Source organism: Bathycoccus prasinos (assembly GCF_002220235.1).
Source record: "Bathycoccus prasinos genomic : Chromosome_13".
Lineage (NCBI taxonomy): Eukaryota > Viridiplantae > Chlorophyta > Mamiellophyceae > Mamiellales > Bathycoccaceae > Bathycoccus > Bathycoccus prasinos.
The window spans coordinates 479,594-496,082 of record NC_023996.1 but is presented as its reverse complement, the minus strand read 5'-3'; the positions used below and the strand labels follow the sequence as shown (position 1 = coordinate 496,082).

At 48.9% G+C, this 16,489-nt stretch overlaps 9 protein-coding genes across 9 annotated transcripts; 4 read left to right on the top strand and 5 right to left on the bottom strand.

Moving 5' to 3' along the window:
* Positions 1 to 64: 64 nt before the first annotated feature.
* Positions 65 to 949, bottom strand: Bathy13g02240 (the record flags this gene model as incomplete). Its single annotated transcript, XM_007509492.1, has 1 exon — positions 65 to 949. The coding sequence occupies one exon, from the start codon at positions 947 to 949 to the stop codon at positions 65 to 67; it is 885 nt and encodes a 294-aa protein (XP_007509554.1).
* Positions 950 to 1,276: 327 nt separating this feature from the next.
* Positions 1,277 to 2,940, top strand: Bathy13g02230 (GTPase ObgE; the record flags this gene model as incomplete). The annotated part of the gene is made up of 2 exons (XM_007509550.1): positions 1,277 to 2,887; positions 2,932 to 2,940. 2 exons carry the CDS (start codon positions 1,277 to 1,279, stop codon positions 2,938 to 2,940), a joined length of 1,620 nt encoding a protein of 539 aa, XP_007509612.1.
* A 128-nt stretch (positions 2,941 to 3,068) lies between these two features.
* Positions 3,069 to 4,628, bottom strand: Bathy13g02220 (predicted protein; the record flags this gene model as incomplete). The annotated part of the gene is made up of 1 exon (XM_007509436.1): positions 3,069 to 4,628. The coding sequence occupies one exon, from the start codon at positions 4,626 to 4,628 to the stop codon at positions 3,069 to 3,071; it is 1,560 nt and encodes a 519-aa protein (XP_007509498.1).
* Positions 4,629 to 4,805: 177 nt separating this feature from the next.
* Positions 4,806 to 7,673, top strand: Bathy13g02210 (predicted protein; the record flags this gene model as incomplete). Its single annotated transcript, XM_007509476.1, has 1 exon — positions 4,806 to 7,673. One exon carries the CDS (start codon positions 4,806 to 4,808, stop codon positions 7,671 to 7,673), a length of 2,868 nt encoding a protein of 955 aa, XP_007509538.1.
* A 496-nt stretch (positions 7,674 to 8,169) lies between these two features.
* On the top strand, positions 8,170 to 9,303 carry Bathy13g02200 (hypothetical protein; the record flags this gene model as incomplete). Its single annotated transcript, XM_007509519.1, has 1 exon — positions 8,170 to 9,303. One exon carries the CDS (start codon positions 8,170 to 8,172, stop codon positions 9,301 to 9,303), a length of 1,134 nt encoding a protein of 377 aa, XP_007509581.1.
* A 122-nt stretch (positions 9,304 to 9,425) lies between these two features.
* Bathy13g02190 (predicted protein) lies at positions 9,426 to 11,273 on the bottom strand (the record flags this gene model as incomplete). The annotated part of the gene is made up of 1 exon (XM_007509538.1): positions 9,426 to 11,273. The coding sequence occupies one exon, from the start codon at positions 11,271 to 11,273 to the stop codon at positions 9,426 to 9,428; it is 1,848 nt and encodes a 615-aa protein (XP_007509600.1).
* A 242-nt stretch (positions 11,274 to 11,515) lies between these two features.
* Bathy13g02180 (unnamed protein product) lies at positions 11,516 to 13,945 on the bottom strand (the record flags this gene model as incomplete). The annotated part of the gene is made up of 2 exons (XM_007509306.1): positions 11,516 to 12,859; positions 13,160 to 13,945. 2 exons carry the CDS (start codon positions 13,943 to 13,945, stop codon positions 11,516 to 11,518), a joined length of 2,130 nt encoding a protein of 709 aa, XP_007509368.1.
* A 72-nt stretch (positions 13,946 to 14,017) lies between these two features.
* On the top strand, positions 14,018 to 15,025 carry Bathy13g02170 (predicted protein; the record flags this gene model as incomplete). The annotated part of the gene is made up of 2 exons (XM_007509419.1): positions 14,018 to 14,446; positions 14,594 to 15,025. 2 exons carry the CDS (start codon positions 14,018 to 14,020, stop codon positions 15,023 to 15,025), a joined length of 861 nt encoding a protein of 286 aa, XP_007509481.1.
* Positions 15,026 to 15,082: 57 nt separating this feature from the next.
* On the bottom strand, positions 15,083 to 16,255 carry Bathy13g02160 (unknown protein; the record flags this gene model as incomplete). The annotated part of the gene is made up of 1 exon (XM_007509426.1): positions 15,083 to 16,255. The coding sequence occupies one exon, from the start codon at positions 16,253 to 16,255 to the stop codon at positions 15,083 to 15,085; it is 1,173 nt and encodes a 390-aa protein (XP_007509488.1).
* Between the last annotated feature and the right edge of the window lie 234 nt (positions 16,256 to 16,489).

Genomic DNA, 16,489 nt, shown 5'->3' with positions numbered 1-16,489 from the left:
TTGAGTGAAATTTTGCTCGCTTTTTTTAGTACAAAAGTTTCTTCGCGCGTTTGCGTTTGTTTTTCTACGACGATGATGATGATGACGATGATGATGATGATGATGACGACGACGACGACTCTTGCGTGTGTAGTACTCCGTCTTCGTATCGCCAACCGTTTGGTAGAGGGCAGTTATTGTCGAGGAGGTATTGTAAACACTCGGGGTGTTCGTTCTCGTACGCTACTCGAACGGCGTAGCTGTCCCAAGGCGCTTTGGCGGTTTCGCGCAAGTACTTCAAACAGTCTAATTGGCCGAACTCGGCCGCCCACTGACACGCAAATTCGTGATATTCATCGTACTTACGCTCAACAAGATATTCGAGTATGTGGAGATGACCATTTTGAGCCGCCCAAGCTGCAGTAATACAATCCCAAGGCGCTTTGACTTCTTCGCGCAAGTATTTGAGGCACTCGAAATGACCGATTTCGGCAGCACGCCCACACGCATACCTATCAATAGGACACTTATTTGTAACGCAATACTTTACCATATCCATATTACCTTTTTTTGCGGCCGTTGCAATCGTCGATCCATCCCACTCACACTTTTTCTCCTCTCGTATCCACTTGAGCAACTCGAGTTTATTCGTCCAAGCAACTTTATAGCAGAAATCTCTTTCGCTCCAGTCACTCGGCCACAACGATTTATTCTTCCACGCAAACTCCAAAGTCGATATCGACGACATCTCGAACACTCTAAGCCCCTTTCTCAAATCACCCGCGCGAGATGATCTCTTCACCAACGCTCTCGTCTCACCATTCACCTCGTACAAGAATTTAAGATCGGTCCCATTCAATCTCGGAAGAATGTGTTTGAAACAAATATCGTCGTTATTCACGATCAAACTCCACACATCTCTCTCCCCCATTCGTCTTTTCTGCGCTCTCGTCCTCACTCCAGACAACATGACGACGTTTGTCTCACGACACCAACTTCTTCTTCGTCTTCTTCTTCTTCGTTCTCGAAAGTCTTTTAGTCAAAGAGAGATTTGTTTTTTTTTTCAGAAGTAAAAATTGGCGTTTTTTTCGCGAGAGAGACAAGACAACAGATATGAAAACCACATTACGAGAACAACTCGCGCGATACGAGCGAATACGGAAACGTCCCAACGAGAGAGAGAAGAAGAGAGAGAGAGAAAACAGAGAGTGTGTGCATGCGAGAGAGAGAGATGGAAGAGGTTCGCGCGACTCCGCGTGAGTACGTTTGAATAAAACACACTTAGGGAAAGTGAGATATGTCTGCTTTTGCATCACTCGTAGCGCGGAGAGGAAGAACGGCGACGTATCGTTGGTGCAACTTCTGCCTCGCGCACCAAAGGCAAAACGAGTTTGAGCGGTATTATTCGTCTTCTGGGACGACGACGACGACGACGACGACGATTCAGACGACGAAAATACTCGCGACTTTACTCGAAGATGCGATTGCGGATTCCAACAGGAAAGAGACAGAACAAGAGATGATACCATCATCATCGCAGGAAGATAACCAAAAGATCGTGGACCGAACGCGCGTTCGCGCGATTGCAGGGAAAGGCGGGAAAGGGTGCGCCTCGTTTCGGAAAGACGGCGGGTCGAGAGGACGGAGAGGTGCGGATGGCGGGAACGGCGGGAACGGCGGCGACGTCGTGTTGAAAGCGGTTGGCCAGCGAGGGCCGAAGAGTTTAGGTCACGTGGGGAACTTGTTGAGAGCGGAAAACGGAGGAAACGGAGGGAAAGAGAGGATGCAAGGGAAACGAGGGAAGACGAAGGTGATGGAAGTGCCGGTTGGGACCGTGGTCTGGGAGGAAGAAGAGAGAGAAGATGTTGTCGTCGATGATAACGTCGAGGTGACGAAAAAGATGATGGCGAATTGGGGGTCCTCCGAGCCCGTGTGGGATGATAACGACGATGACGACAACGAGGATGGTGATAATCTCGAGAGAAGCGACGACGGAGAACACGACGACGATGAATTAGAAATAGAGTACATAAGAACCGCGCATTTACGTCCGAGAGGGTATAAATACGGCATTTGGCGAGTGCTCGCGGATTTGTCAACACACGAGGACGAGTTTAAGCTCGCAATAGGAGGCAGAGGCGGGAAAGGGAACGCGAATTTTCCAGTCGGAAAAACAGCCGGAGAGTACGATCCCGGCGAACCAGGGACCGAGAGAAGAGTGGTTTTAGAGTTGAAAACAGTCGCGGACGTCGGGTTTATTGGGTTTCCAAACGCCGGGAAATCCACGATGTTAACGGCGCTGACCAACGCGAAACCAAAAATCGCGCCGTACGCGTTTACGACGTTGACCCCACAATTTGGTGCTCGCGAAATTGATTTAGATAAAGAGATGGAAACGAAAGTGAGCTTGACGTTTGCCGATGTACCCGGTTTACTTCCGGGCGCGCACAGGAACAGAGGCTTAGGTCACGATTTTTTGCGACACGTGGAGAGGTGTCGAGTGCACGCCTACATCGTCGACGCGACTGGTGGTGATGGAAAGAATAAACGCGCGACGACGGGTAATACAGAACAAGACGATGCAAATGAAAGTCTACCTGAAAATAGCAAAGAAACCAATAAGCTGCCCCACGAAGCCTTGATTGATTTAGTCAACGAGTTGGAAACCTACAAACCAGACATAACGAAAACGACGCCGGCGATTGTCGTGGTGAACAAAATGGACTTGTTATTGTTCAACAGTAGCGAAGATGATGGCAATAACGCTAGAGAAGGAGCTTCTTTCGCCGAAGCGATTAAGAAGACAATCTCTGCGTCGATTACGAAAGCGATCGGATCGTTAGGAAAAGATGCGTCTTTGTGGGAAATTGTGTTCGCTTCCGGTAAAACCGGGGAAAACGTGGACGAGGTGTTAGAGGCAGCATCGAGAGCGTGGAAGCGAATGAATAGTAGTGCCAGTAGGAGTAATTATATTAGCGGTAGTGATGATGAAAGCGAGAGCGATGCTGCCAAGGCCGAGAGCGTGTGGTCGGATCCCAATAGATTTTGATTTTAGTTGAAAAGCGCCCACAAATTGATAAAATAAATACCTAAATGTTCTTCTTGTTCTTGTACTTTGTCTTCGTCATCACTCTTCTCTCCTTCTCCTTCTTAAACTGCCAGACGATCAATCCACCAACTATAACTGCACTAACCGCTAACCAACACCGGACGACCGCTTTTGGCCACTTTGCCGTGAACAAACCGTCCCCGTGTTTCAGAATCACCAGAAACTCCATCGCCATGGCGGCAATCGCCAACCACGCGTTCGCGCCTAACTGAGCTTTCCAAATCCCGCGCTCGTCCGTTATGAACACGTAATACTCTCTGATGGCAATATTTGCCTGTGCAAACCAAAGCACTAAACGTAAAGTGTTCAAAATATGCGGCGGAGGTATGCCGTAAATGAACTTCAAGAAGAACGCGTTCAATTCAAACGATAAACACATACCGATGAGGAACACGCACTGAATGAAACGACCGGGAGTCTTGAACGGCTGCCATTCGTAACGATACCAGTTATGTCCTTTCTCCGGAAGGATGTAATTTTCGATCGATTTTCGCGCGACGCGAACGAAATTCGACGACGGACGTCGTCTGTGATGGCGGTTTTTCTTTCCATCGCTTTCATCTTTCGTGCGCTCGGAAGAACGCGCCGCCGCCGCCGGTTTGTTCTTCATCTCGTTCTCATCATCTTCTCCTTCTTGTCCATCTTCGTCGTATTCATCCTCCTCGCTACTACTACTCTCCTCGAAATCATCTATCACTCTCTCAGTAAAACCATGATCTTCAACTCCTTCGCTACTTTCCTCCCTACTGCTCCCGCTATAACTACCCCTACCAACGTTGGTCGTCGCGAAATACTTCGTCGCCCGCATCCCGACCCACATCCCGCCAAAGTTACACACCAACACGTCCAACACCCACGAATCCCACCAGCACTCGTCAAAATTCTTCAACCAATGCCTAAACGTCACCTCCATCAGTTCGAACAAAATCGAATACGCCCACAACAAGTGCCAATCGCGAATGGCCAACGCCTTCCCGAACCAGCCGAGCACGTGCGCGAGAAAAAACTCATCCAGTATCGTGTTCTTCACGTTCTGGAAACAGGACCCAAAACTTGCTAGATTGCATTGCTCCGGAGTAAAAACTCGACAATCCGTCGCGTACGTCCGTTCCTCGTACGGGAACATCTTCTCATCATCTTCACCCGCGAACATTAAGTTTGAATCCCAAAACGCAAACACCCTCGCTCTCGCCTGTTCTTTCGTCTCTTGAAACACCAAAAACACCAGGAACAAGAGGTACAGGACAAAACTCCCGTGCACGCACCTCCAGACGCCCGGGTGTGGGCGAAACATGTGCGTGTCTTCACCTTGGAGGAACGAGTACACGAGGTAGGACACGTAGGCGAAGAAGAGGCCTTTTTTCGTCGAGGAACTCGATGATGCTGTCCTCGTTTCTGACACATCATTTCCCCTAATGTTGCGTTGACCAATGTCATCATTCAACGCTTGGTACGCTAAAACGAGCACGTATACGAAGAGAAAAGAGAGTGATTTTCTGTTGTTTGTATTGTTACGAACAGAAACACCGTTGGCGTCCATTTTGCTGCTCTCTTCTTCTCGTCCTCTTCCTCCTTCTCTCTCTTATTTATGCGCGGGGAGTGCGCTAAAAATAACAACTTTGGGATGCTTCATTTTCCCGAAACGAACCCCGAAACGGAACAGAATATATACACACACACACACAACACACACACAGACACAGACGCGCTTTGAATGATGCGCGAGAGTAGTAATGATGCTAATAATAACAACACAGGAGGATCAGGATCAGGAAATGGAGGATTAACGTTCGCGTTCCTCTCCTTGGGAACCATTTCCGTTTCCATTTTACTCTCCGGAGTGGCGATGCATTCGTCCATGTCGAGTACGAGTTCGTCGAGTTCTTCGTCTCTGGCGAAAGGCATTTTCATCGGGTCCACGTCCACGATTACGTTATTCGCGTCTGGCGTGTATTTTGCGTGTAAGTTTATCTCCTCGGGAGGAGGGACGAGTAGGAGTACGACATCAACATCCGCGGAATGTATCGAAGGGGAATTCGTTGAGAAGGAGAGTTTAATTGGAATGAATGTGAGAAAAGAGGAAATGCGCGGGTGGTTGATTTTCTGCAAAGGGTCTAACATGGTGAAAGCGAATAAGATGTCCAAAGAAAAAGGATTCGCTGGGAAAACGACGTCGAAGAAGTCGTCTTTGAGTTTGACGACTTTGATGAGCGGAAGCAATACGGAGAGGTATTACGTGACTTTGGACGTGAAAGCGGCGAGGATGAAGTTGGAAGCGAACAGAGGAGGAGGAGGAGGAAGCGACGGCGGGGCGAGCGTGACGACGGCGGCGGAGAGTACTACTACTACGACGACTTCTTTTTCTTCATCATCTTTGGAGACAGAGTATGTGGACAAAGAGGAAAAGTTTATCGATTTGAAGCAGTGCGACGTGTATTTGGTAGAGTATCCGGAAGGGAATAAGACGGAGTTGATGTGGAACCATAAGCGGGCGATCGTGATTGCGAGGAGGAGCGATGCTTCTTCTTCTTCTTCTTCTTCGCTGTACGAAGGCGAGAAGGTGGTTTGGTTATACGCTTTGAGCGGACCGAGTAAAGAGGCGTGGTTTTACGCGCTGTGGAGGGCGTTGGATATGGACTCGATGAGAAGAGGTTTAACGTCGACGACTGCCACGAATACGAATAATAAACAAAAGTTCCCAGAAGAGGCGAAATCGAGAATCGCGCAGTACTTGCTCGAAAACGCGCGATTCGAAAAGAAGATTAGCAGAAGTAGTAGTAATAGCAGCGAACAACAACAACAACAACAACAACAACAACAAGAGAAGAAGGATGAGAAAGCCAAAGCGCAAAAGAAACAAGACGCGTTTTTCGAACACATCTTCGACGACAAACGGTGCGGACAAACCGTGAATATCATCTCTTCCCGCATCTTTTTCGATTTAGTGCGCTCGATTGATTTTAAAAACGTTCTCTCGAATTTGTTGGAGAAGAAATTGAACGAACTTCCCGGTTTACCGAAATACGTCGGCAAGTTTGACGTGGAAAAGTTATCGTTAGGAGAAGCGACGCCGAAGTGTAACATGTTACGGCCGGTAGATGGAAGCGATGGTTCAAACGCACCTTGGGACGGCGGATCGTTACCAGGTCGAGGCGTTTGCGCCGCGGTGGAAGCGGATTTGAGTTACGTCGGCCTTATTGAAGTGACGATTCGAACGAGAGTGGATTTAGCGCAGTACGCGAAGGAAATCGGGAACTTAGTGGAAGGCGGGGATGCAGCGGGAGTGGAGGAAAACGACGAAGACGCTGCCGGAAAAACGAACGACAGCGTCACAAGCAAAAGCGGCTCGAGAACGCCGACGCCTCCGCTCTCGCCCACAAACTCTGGCAGAATCCCACCGCTCAACAAAACGAAAGAAGAAGTCACTCAAAACGTGCTCAAAGAGATGAAGAAAGTCGTCGAAAACGTCAACGACCGCGTGTTGCAAAAGTTTCCGCTAAAAATGACTTTGAGAGTGTCAAGCTGTTCCGGCATGTTTCGATTTTGGATCCCTCCACCCCCGAACGAACGCTTGTGGTGGGGATTGAAAGGTCGCCCGAGAGTCGATATCTTTTGCGAGCCGGCGATTGGAGAGAACAAAATCGCGCACGAGTTTATCGCGAAAAAAGTCTCGCATTTGCTGTCCAGCAAGTTAGTCTCGGACATTTGCGACGAGCTGGTGTTGCCGAACTGCGCGAGCGACCCGATGAAAGAGTTGATACGGTTCGAGCACTTCGTACCGGAAATTGCGTTCGAAGACGCGATACAGTTGAGCGAAGGCAACGGTGCATTTTTAGTAACGAACGCAGCGTCGTCGGAGGACGTCTCTTCGACGACGTACTTGCGAGGCGAAAAGAAAGGAGACGAACACATCGTGCTTTCAAAATCGGGCTCTGAAAACGCGTTCAGCGCGCAACTGTTACCGAATGCGCCGAAAGAAGAAGAAAAAGTAGAAGATCATCAACAACAACAAGTACAAGAGAAGCAAGAAAAACAACAGCGCAAAAGTGTCAGTTTAAAACGCGAAAACAGCACGAAGAGACAGGAGGAAAAGAACGCCTTGGACGCCACGGCGGAGTGGTTGCTCTCGGATTCGCATTTCGACTCGCCGCCAACCTCCGCCGCGAAAGCCCCTCCCTCTTCCTCCTCGCAACCGCTCTCTCCGAAATCTCCAACCGGCGGCAATAACAACATGATTGGTTTCGGAAACAAGCGCGAAGACGTCCTCCGAGCCAAAGGCGGCGGCGGCGCGTCCTCTTTTTCCTCCGCGCGTCCGACCAGCCCGGATCATCAGAATCACCAAAACAACCTCTTCGCGTCTCTCTCGCGTTCGATTAAACAAAAAGCAGAGGAAAATTTATCCAAAATGAAATCGGATTTTCAAGAGGTGCAAAAAGGACTCCAAAACGGCGGCGTGGAAGGCGCGGTGCAAAACATCAAACAAATCGCGATGAAACGAGCGAAAGAAACGACGACCGCGACGACGACGACGGCTTCGACGCATTCGTCTTCCTCTTCTTCTTCGCAGCAGCAGCGGCAGCGGTAATAGAAGCGCGGGGTAGACAAAAATATACGCCGCCCGAAAAAGTAAACCTCTTTAAGAAGTGCGCGAAACAAAAAACATTCAAAAGGATGTAATTGAACTTTTTAAACAGGTTAACATATCACGGAAGAGTTAAAGCTCGATGTTCAATACAAAATGCATTCTATCCTTAGTCTTACAGATACGCAATGCGTTCAAGACGTAAGCGCGAGTGAAGCGTTCTTCTCTGTGCTTCATTTTGACATTTTTCGACTCAAAAAAATTCAAAAATTCTCACAAAAACCATCGTCTCGACGAGACACTAAAGACGACGACGAATCGAAAGAAACCTCCTCCTTTTCCTCCTCCTCTCGCTCACTTTTGCACGAAGGTCGAGACGACTGCGACTGCTGCTCTTCATTGTCCGTGTTGCGTGACATTCGCGTCCTTCGCGGAATCTTTAGCGCGTGCCATCAAGAGGAAAAATCAATCGAAAAGCTCCGGGAAAAATTCAAACAGCATGGTGGCCAACAAAGAAGACACGCGAGAAGAACTCGCGATGATGATGGAAACCGATCACGAAGATGCGTTGTTGGATGAAAAACTCCTCTTAATGGATGAACCGTCGTGCGTTCAACGCTGGCTGTCGTTTGAAAACGAAAAAAAGAACAACGGCGATGAATCCTTGAACAGAGAGATCGAGACGTATCGGAAACTGATTCAAAACGAGCTCGAGAAAGGAGCACATTTTCTAAAAAATTCCTCCTCGACTGGCAGTAGTTTTCCTTCGTTTTTGCAGTTGCAGTTGGAGACGACGACGACGACGATCGAGGACGATATCGCGGACGGCACCGGGAACGAAATGGGAGAGGATGGGGAAGCCGCGGCGACGAATGCTCATAACGCGAATACCGGCGAGGAGGAGGAAGCGGAGACGTACGACGTGGATTTGATCGACCCGAAGGAGTGGATGGTACCGCCGCAGTGCATTCCGGTGCACGCGAACGTGACAACGTTCGATTGGAAACCGATGTACGAACACACGAAATTTGACGTCATCATGATGGATCCTCCGTGGCAGTTGGCCACGGCGAATCCAACGAGAGGCGTGTCGTTGGGGTACTCGCAACTCACCGACGCGCACATCGCGAACCTTCCGATTCCAGAGTTGCAAGAAAACGGCTTCTTGTTCGTGTGGGTAATCAATGCAAAATACCAGTGGTGTTTGAACCAGTTTAAAAAGTGGGGCTACGAGTTTGTGGATGAAATCGCGTGGGTGAAAGTGACCAACTCGAGGAGATTGGCCAAATCGCACGGGTTTTACTTGCAACACGCGAAGGAGGTGTGTTTGGTGGCCAGGCGAGGGAAAGATCCACCCGGTACGACTTTGAACGGGAAGACGGCTTCGGACGTGATTTTTGCGGCAAGACGAGGCCAATCGCAAAAACCGACGGAGATTTACGAATTGATCGAACAGTTGGTGCCGAATGGGAAATATCTGGAGATTTTCGCGAGGAAGAATAACTTGAGAGATTACTGGGTGAGCGTCGGGAACGAGGTGACCGGGACCGGGTTACCGCCGGAGGACGTAAAGGCGTTTGCAGAGGTGGGCGCCGTCCCGGCTGCAAAGTACGGCGCGGCTGCTCAAAAGTAAAACAACATTGCTATCTGTGTATGTTTTTATGCAGATGAGAGATATTACTGATCACACACTTACTTTTTTTTACGCCGGGGGCTACTATTGCATACATGCGCTATTACTACAAATCTTAAAATTCATTGAACTACTTTATCACCAAGAAATGCCTCTTCGAGCTCGTCGCAAAACGAAACGTCAAACGCGTACCATTCTCTCCACGCTTTGCACACGCGCAAAACTCTCGTCATGAACGGCGGCTTCGCTATGACGCCGCAGTGTTTTAAACTTTCGCCTAAAGCTTTAAATACGTCCGGTAAAGCGCGTTTGATTACCATTCTGTAGCTACTCGCGTGCTTGACCGGTGCCGAGGCGTTGTGAAGGACGTCAGAGAAGGCGTAGAGGAGAGAGACTTGCGCTTCGAGTGGTTTTTGCGACTCTTTTTGCGCGTCCATTTCTTCCCTCAGTTTCGCGACGACTTCCTCCGCGCAAATCGCGTGATCGATAGCAAACGTCGTCACTTCTCGCACGCGTTCGCGTTCGAGTGTTAAAAGCGATAGGAGTTCTTGCAAGTGTTTTTGGTCCGTCTCGGAGAGTGCATTCTGCGTTTCTCCTCGATCCAGATTGTAATCGACGAGAGAGGAGGAAGCGCCGATACCCGCGCCGTTGGATGTTGGCCACTGCGCAGACAACAACATCGAGTCTTTCGCGCTACTACTGTTATGTTTTGGTGCCATCTCGATTCCTCCAGCTGGTGGTACCCAAATTTTCCCGTTCGGCGTAAACATCCGAAACGGGTCCGTTCGAAACGAAGTCAGCGAATCGCCGTTGGCTAACGAAAACACTCTCCACAAATAATAAACAGTCTCTTCGTTCTCCTCAATCGTATCAAACAAAAACGCAAAATCGGGATCATCTTTCTTCCTCGCTTTGATTCTGTGTTCGACGGCTTTCCCATCCTCGGCAACAAACGTCGCCGTGACATCGATGCGTTTCATTTGCGCGTAATCTTTCGGGAAACGGACTTTAACGATACCTTCTTCCTCTTCTTCTCGATGATCTGCGTCAAAGTTCAAAAAAGGCGCCGGTGCGGTCAACCGCGCTTCCACTTCACCTCGCATGTGAATATTCTCGTCCAAATACAGCATCCTTCGCGACTCCTCGTCGTCTTCGTCGGGTTCGTCTTCGTCATTCGCAATCTTCCTTATTTCCGTAACCGGCGCAGGCGGCCATACCTTCTCCGAAACCACCACCGCGCCGCCTAAACTCGCTTCCAACTTCACTCCGTAGAACAAAAATTGGCCGCTATTCATTTTTTCGATTGCATTCTCCGCGCTCGATTTCGCCAAAAACGCCATGAACGCCATCGATGACCCGCTTTTGTTGTTGCTATTGCTATTGTACCCGCCGCCGCTCTTTTTGATCGACAACGACGCAATCGGTCCAAACGCCGAGAACGCTTCCAAGATTTTCCTCTCGAACAGTTGTCGAGCGCGTCCTGACTCCTCGCGAAATAACGACTCAAAATCCTCTCGCGATGGGAGATTTTTCACGATCACGTTCGAGGACAACGGATTATGAGGTTGTCCTAGTTGTTGCTGTTGTTGTTCTTGTTGTTGCTCGTACTCGTCCCGTCGCGCGCGCGTCTCCAATTTTTTCTCCTCTTTTCCTTCACCTTCTTCCCCTACACATCTCCTCTTTCGTTTCTTCGAAACATTTTCATCATCATCATCATCAGCAGCAGCATCATCATCATCACCCGGGGCCTTATCCTTTTCGTCGCGTTTCCTCTGCACTTCTTTCGGAACGAACGACGGTCGGTGCTGCGTCCGGACTCGCGTATCGCCTTTGAACGACACCAACGGTAATTCGCCGTCGTTCGTTTCTTCTTCTCGTTGGTGTTGCTTTTCGTCGTCTGAATCGTCGTCGTCTGCGAAAGCGGAGAGCGAGGTTTTTACCCGAACCTTCCTCTGCTGCCTTGGCGGCATTATTGTGCGCAAGCGCAAAGAGAGAGAGAGAGAGAGAGAGAGAGAGAGAGAAAATGCGCGTGTTTTGGTAATGACGAAAATGCATAAGAGCTTTCTCGATCGAAAGCGCACAAAGTATGACGAGAGCGACGATCTGATCGAGAGAGAAACAGATGAAGTGACGAGCACATATAACAACGATGAATTACCCGATGAAATTATTACAACAGCGCGCTTTTGTCGTGTGTCGTCGCGCTTTATCTCTATTTTTGACTCTTTCGTTTTCGTCGTCGTCGTTTTCCGCTACCGCTACTACTGCTACTGCTACTCTCGCTACTCTCGCTCGAGGACGAGGAATCTGAATCGGAAGAATCGGAAGAATCCGAAGAGTCCGACGACGACGAGGAGGAAGAGGAGGAGGAGGAAGCGTTCGCTCTTCTCTCTCTTTCTTTCTCTTGCTCCTTCTTTAAGTGTTCTCGCATGCCGTCGGTTAACCCGCCTAAGCCGATGCTCGTGAAAAAGTTGATGGAAAATCGGACGTTTTTCAAAGGCGCTTTCGGCATGACGCCGGTGAAATACGCCTGCATGTCCTCCTCGGACATCTTCTCGTTTAACTTTTTCAAACCCAACTGTTCGCTCATCTCCTGGAATAAGATTTTGATAAAAATTCTGGACGCCGACGTCGTCGTTTCTTCCGAGAGTTGGATGTACGCCAAACACGTCCACGACATGGCGTCCGTGGTTAACAAGTGCGCGAAAAATTTAGCCACGTTTCGTAACTTGTTCGTTTCTAATCGATGGATGGTGCTGAATTGTTTCATGAAGACGTCGTCGAATAAACTGGCGTACTCTTTGGAGATGAAACAGAATCGTTGCGCCAACAAGCCGTAGTATCGGACAAACGTTCTTTCTTGCGAGCAACATTCGACGAGCATAGTCGCGACTTCAATTTCTTGCCCCGGTTGCAATTGGATTTGCATCAATTTGTGACCGGCTTCTTCAAAGTCTAAAGAGGACATTATGGTAAGGTAGATGGTTCGGCGAAGGTTCACCAGGTTGGTTTCCGTGGCGTCGGTGATGTTTTGCGTGGTCGTCGGCGCAGCTACTGCAGGTTCCTCGTCGTCGCTCCCGCTTTCGTCGCTCCCGCTTTCGTCTGACCCGGATTCATCGGACGAAGAGCTCTCCTCGCCTAAAATTTCCTTCTTGATCTCCACGTACTTCTTCTCGTTCTCTTCGTAGTTCGGATCAAACTTAAACACGTCCAAACTCGCGTTCGCTTCCACTTCGTCGTCTAACGAGATTTCATGCACGATTTGATCGTCCTCGTCAACGAGATCGAGCTCTTCCGGGACGCCTTTTTTACCTTCAAAGCCACTCTTACGAAAGGCGAACAAGCCTTCAATCATGAACTGCGTCCGTTTATCGATTTCACCTTCGTGTAAAATGCCCCGAAACCGTTCAAAAATACCGTGCGAGCCTTGCGGCGATAAATCTTGCAACGCATACCCGCACTCTTTGATGAACTCGATGGCGACTTCGACCGAGTCGTCCGTCGGTTGGGTGAGAAGTAAAGTACACAATTCGAGCGCGAGGAGTTCGTGCACAACCTGTTGTCATTATGAAAGTGAGATAAATGCGTGAGTATTTTGAATGAGTGGGAAAAGCAAAGACATCTTCCGTCTTCCATCCATAGAAAGCAAAGACAGAGTGAGACGCTTCTTGAACAACATCCATCAAAAGGCATCAGGGTTAAAAAGCTCGTTTGATTCTCTACTCGTCACAGAAGTTGGAACTACCAGCCTCGGAGTTGGATTTTGTGTATGATCTTATTCATCGTTTGCCTTTCGATGAGAGTGTTGTTCAAATTCGTCTGCGCGCGCGTACGTAAAACGCAAAAAAGAACCAACGAGCCGAGGGAACGAGAACATAAAAAGAAACAACGAACGAACGATTTCTACACCACGTACCTGCTGATTCACTAAGCTGGCCAAAAACTTCGTCGCCGCCACGCACACGCTCTTATCGTTCCTCTTAAACGCCCTCCGAAACTGCAACACCACCCGTTTTACCACTAACTCCCCGAGTTCCGGAAACTTCGTATTCGTCACCGCGACGAGCGCGGCAAACACGGGACTAAATTGAGGACTCGCCATTTGCGATTTCATCACCGATCTCGCGAACAAACCTTTCCCTCGCACTAAATTTTCGTTGAATAACTCCGGGACGATGTTTTTCACGTTCGAGCTGTTGATTTTGTTCACGAGACCGTTGATGGATTTCTTCAACGCTTCCCACGTGATTCGCTGGTACTCTGGGGAGGATTTGTCCTCAATCTCTCGCATCATTTGCGCGAGTTTAAACGGAGGCACGTACGCCCCACCGGCGCGACCGTTGGTGTTGTTCTTCACCACCAAAGGTTTTGTCGTCTTCTTCGCATCACTCTCGGTCGTTTTCACCCTTCCTTTGTCTTCCAGATGAATTTCGCCTTCCTCTTTCGATCTCTCATTTTCCGCCGCCCTGGAGTCCAATTTCCCTCCAGTGGTCTTGCTTTTCATCCGTTTCTCGCTTCTCTCTGTTTTTTTACGCAACAATTCGTCCTCGTCTGAATCGTCTGAATCGTCGTCGGAACTTCTCCTCGACGACCTCTTCTTCGATGCGCGCGCAGGTGGCGAGGGGGACTTTGATCGCGCCATGTTTCGGCTGTCTCTGCAGTGGTTTTTGTGCTCAATTTTGGGGGAAAATGTAGGGAAAATGTTTCATAAAACATGTCTCAACTTCCCCTCTTTTCGTCGTCTTTTCGTTGGTGTGGTTCGAGACAACGAAGGGTTTTTCAGTGGCGACAGAGGAGGAAGTGCAACCAAACGGTGGTGGTCGGAGCTTCCGGAGCGTCTTCTTCGTCTTCTTCAGAGGAGGAAAAGGATGAAGAAGCAAAGCGGTTGGTGTTTAATCCAGCAGCCATTTACAACGAAATCTTCTGCGACGACGTAACATTTTCCAAAGACGTCAGCCGGAAAATCGCGAAAGAGGTGACGGAATTACATCCAGAAACGTATAAACATCCAGAGGATTCATTTTATGGCGAAATAGACGTGAATTCGATGCTCGAGTTGATTGATTTAGGGACGGATGGGAAGAATTTGGATGGTGGATTGCGATACGTGGATTTGGGGTGCGGGGTCGGGAAGCAAGTGGCGGTGCGTTTGATTTGGTTTTATGTCGTTCTTTTCGAGTTGATTCTTCTTTTACGTTCGTTTTCATGCTCATTATTGCGTGTTTTTTTGTCGTTTTCAAGCGTAGTACTCACCTTCTTTCCGTTCTGCATCATCGATCGATACGCGTAGACGGCGGCGTTGTCGGGGAAGTTTGCCAAAGCGGACGGCGTGGAGATTTGTCCGGATTTAGCCGCGAAAGCGATCGAAGGCATCGCAAGGTTACGCGAAAAATTAGAGAAATATAGCGATAGTAGCCACGCGTGTGAAATATCCGTCTCTCAGGGCGATGTGTTCGACCAAGACCTCTCTCAATTCGATTTCATATTCGTGCACGCGACGACGTTTCACGATACGACGGTGGGGATGTTGAAGGCGAAACTGTCGCGGGAGATGAAAGTTGGCGCGAGATTGGCGATTGTGAGTAAATTGTGCGACGATATCGTAAACTTTGAACCGCTGCAATCAATTCCAGGCGGGATTGGGTGGAAACCTATATCGCAAGTAGACGAGAAATGGCAACTCGATTGTTATCTCTACGAGAAGACAAAAGAACTCGATTGATTGATGTTGAACCACGCCCGCCTTCCAACGAAGATGTAATTTAAATGCTATGCATTATTAGCTGCTACTACTACTCGTACTACTGCTACTGCTACTGCTCGATGACGACGACGATTCAGACGACGACGACGATTTCTTCCTGCTTTTCTTCTTTTTGTGTTTGCTCTTTTTCTCCTTCTTCTTCCTCTTGCGCTTCTTTTTCTCCTTTCGATGTTTCTCCTTTTCTTTTCGCGCCATCTCGGCTTCGATTTCCGCTTCTAAGAACTCCGTCATTTCCTTATCCTCCTCGAGTGCATTCTTTTGAGTATTCGTGAGGATACCGTTTCCATTGCCGTTTTTGTTAATGCCGTTGTTCGTAATCTCGATGCGATCCTCATCCTTCTCTCTTTGCTCCAACCTCGCTCTGTCCGCCGGCAACACGCCGCCGGAGGACGAAATTCTCGTCGCCGCCGAAATTTTTCTCTTCGTCGCAACGACGACTGGAACGCGTTGCTTTTCGAGTTTCTCTCTCAACTCCAACAATTCCTCCTCGACTTTCTCTAAATATTTCTTCGCGTCCTCGTGCCCTTCTTCCATCTCCAACGCCAACCTGAAATCCCTCCTCGCCTCCTCCAAACACTCCACTCGCCTCGACACCGTCATCTTCTCCGAATCCGTATTTTTGGCTAACACCGCACCTCTCGCGACGTACGCGTCCACGTGCTTCGAGTCTAACTCAATCGCTCGGTCAAACGCTTTCAACGCGATCATAAAATGGCCTCGTTTTGCTTCTTTCACGCCCGTTTTCGTCGCCTCGCGCGCCCACCCCCATTTCACGTTCCCTCGGATTTCGCTCAGCGTTAATTCCGTCGTATTCTTGCCGCTCTTTTTCTCGTTCCTATTCGTAGTAGTAGTAGTAGTAGTACTGTTACTGTTATTCCGTTTCATTCGTTTCCTATCTTTCAAAACGACTGGTAACCCAAAATGTCTCAAACACTCTCTCGTCGCGTGTTGCGCGTTGAACTCCAAATTCTTCGTTTCCAGAGCGGTTAAAAATGGAATTCTCCTCGTTTTCTTTTCATCCAACTTATCCATCGCTCCTCCTCCTGCCCCGACAACAAAATCTTTCCGTTTACGACTCGGGCTCGTCGGAGAGGACGGGTCGCGCTGCATCATCGTTTTCGGCGAGGAGGCACAGATGGTTTCTTCTTCCTCCGTCTCGAATTGAATCCGCCATTTCGACGGCTTCATTTTCCCCTACTTTGTGTATTACCTTTTATTGTTGAACGAGAACACTTTTTATCGTTCCGCGGCACACACACACACACACACACACACACACACCCTCTCTCTCTCTCTCGCGCGCGCGCGTTTGCAAAAGCGTTAAATGTCTTTCTTTTCAAAGCGAAAGTTGTTGTTGTGTGTAATAAGCGTGAAAATAAATGAGGGCAAGTTTGTACCAAAAGTTCATTTCAATAAATCGTA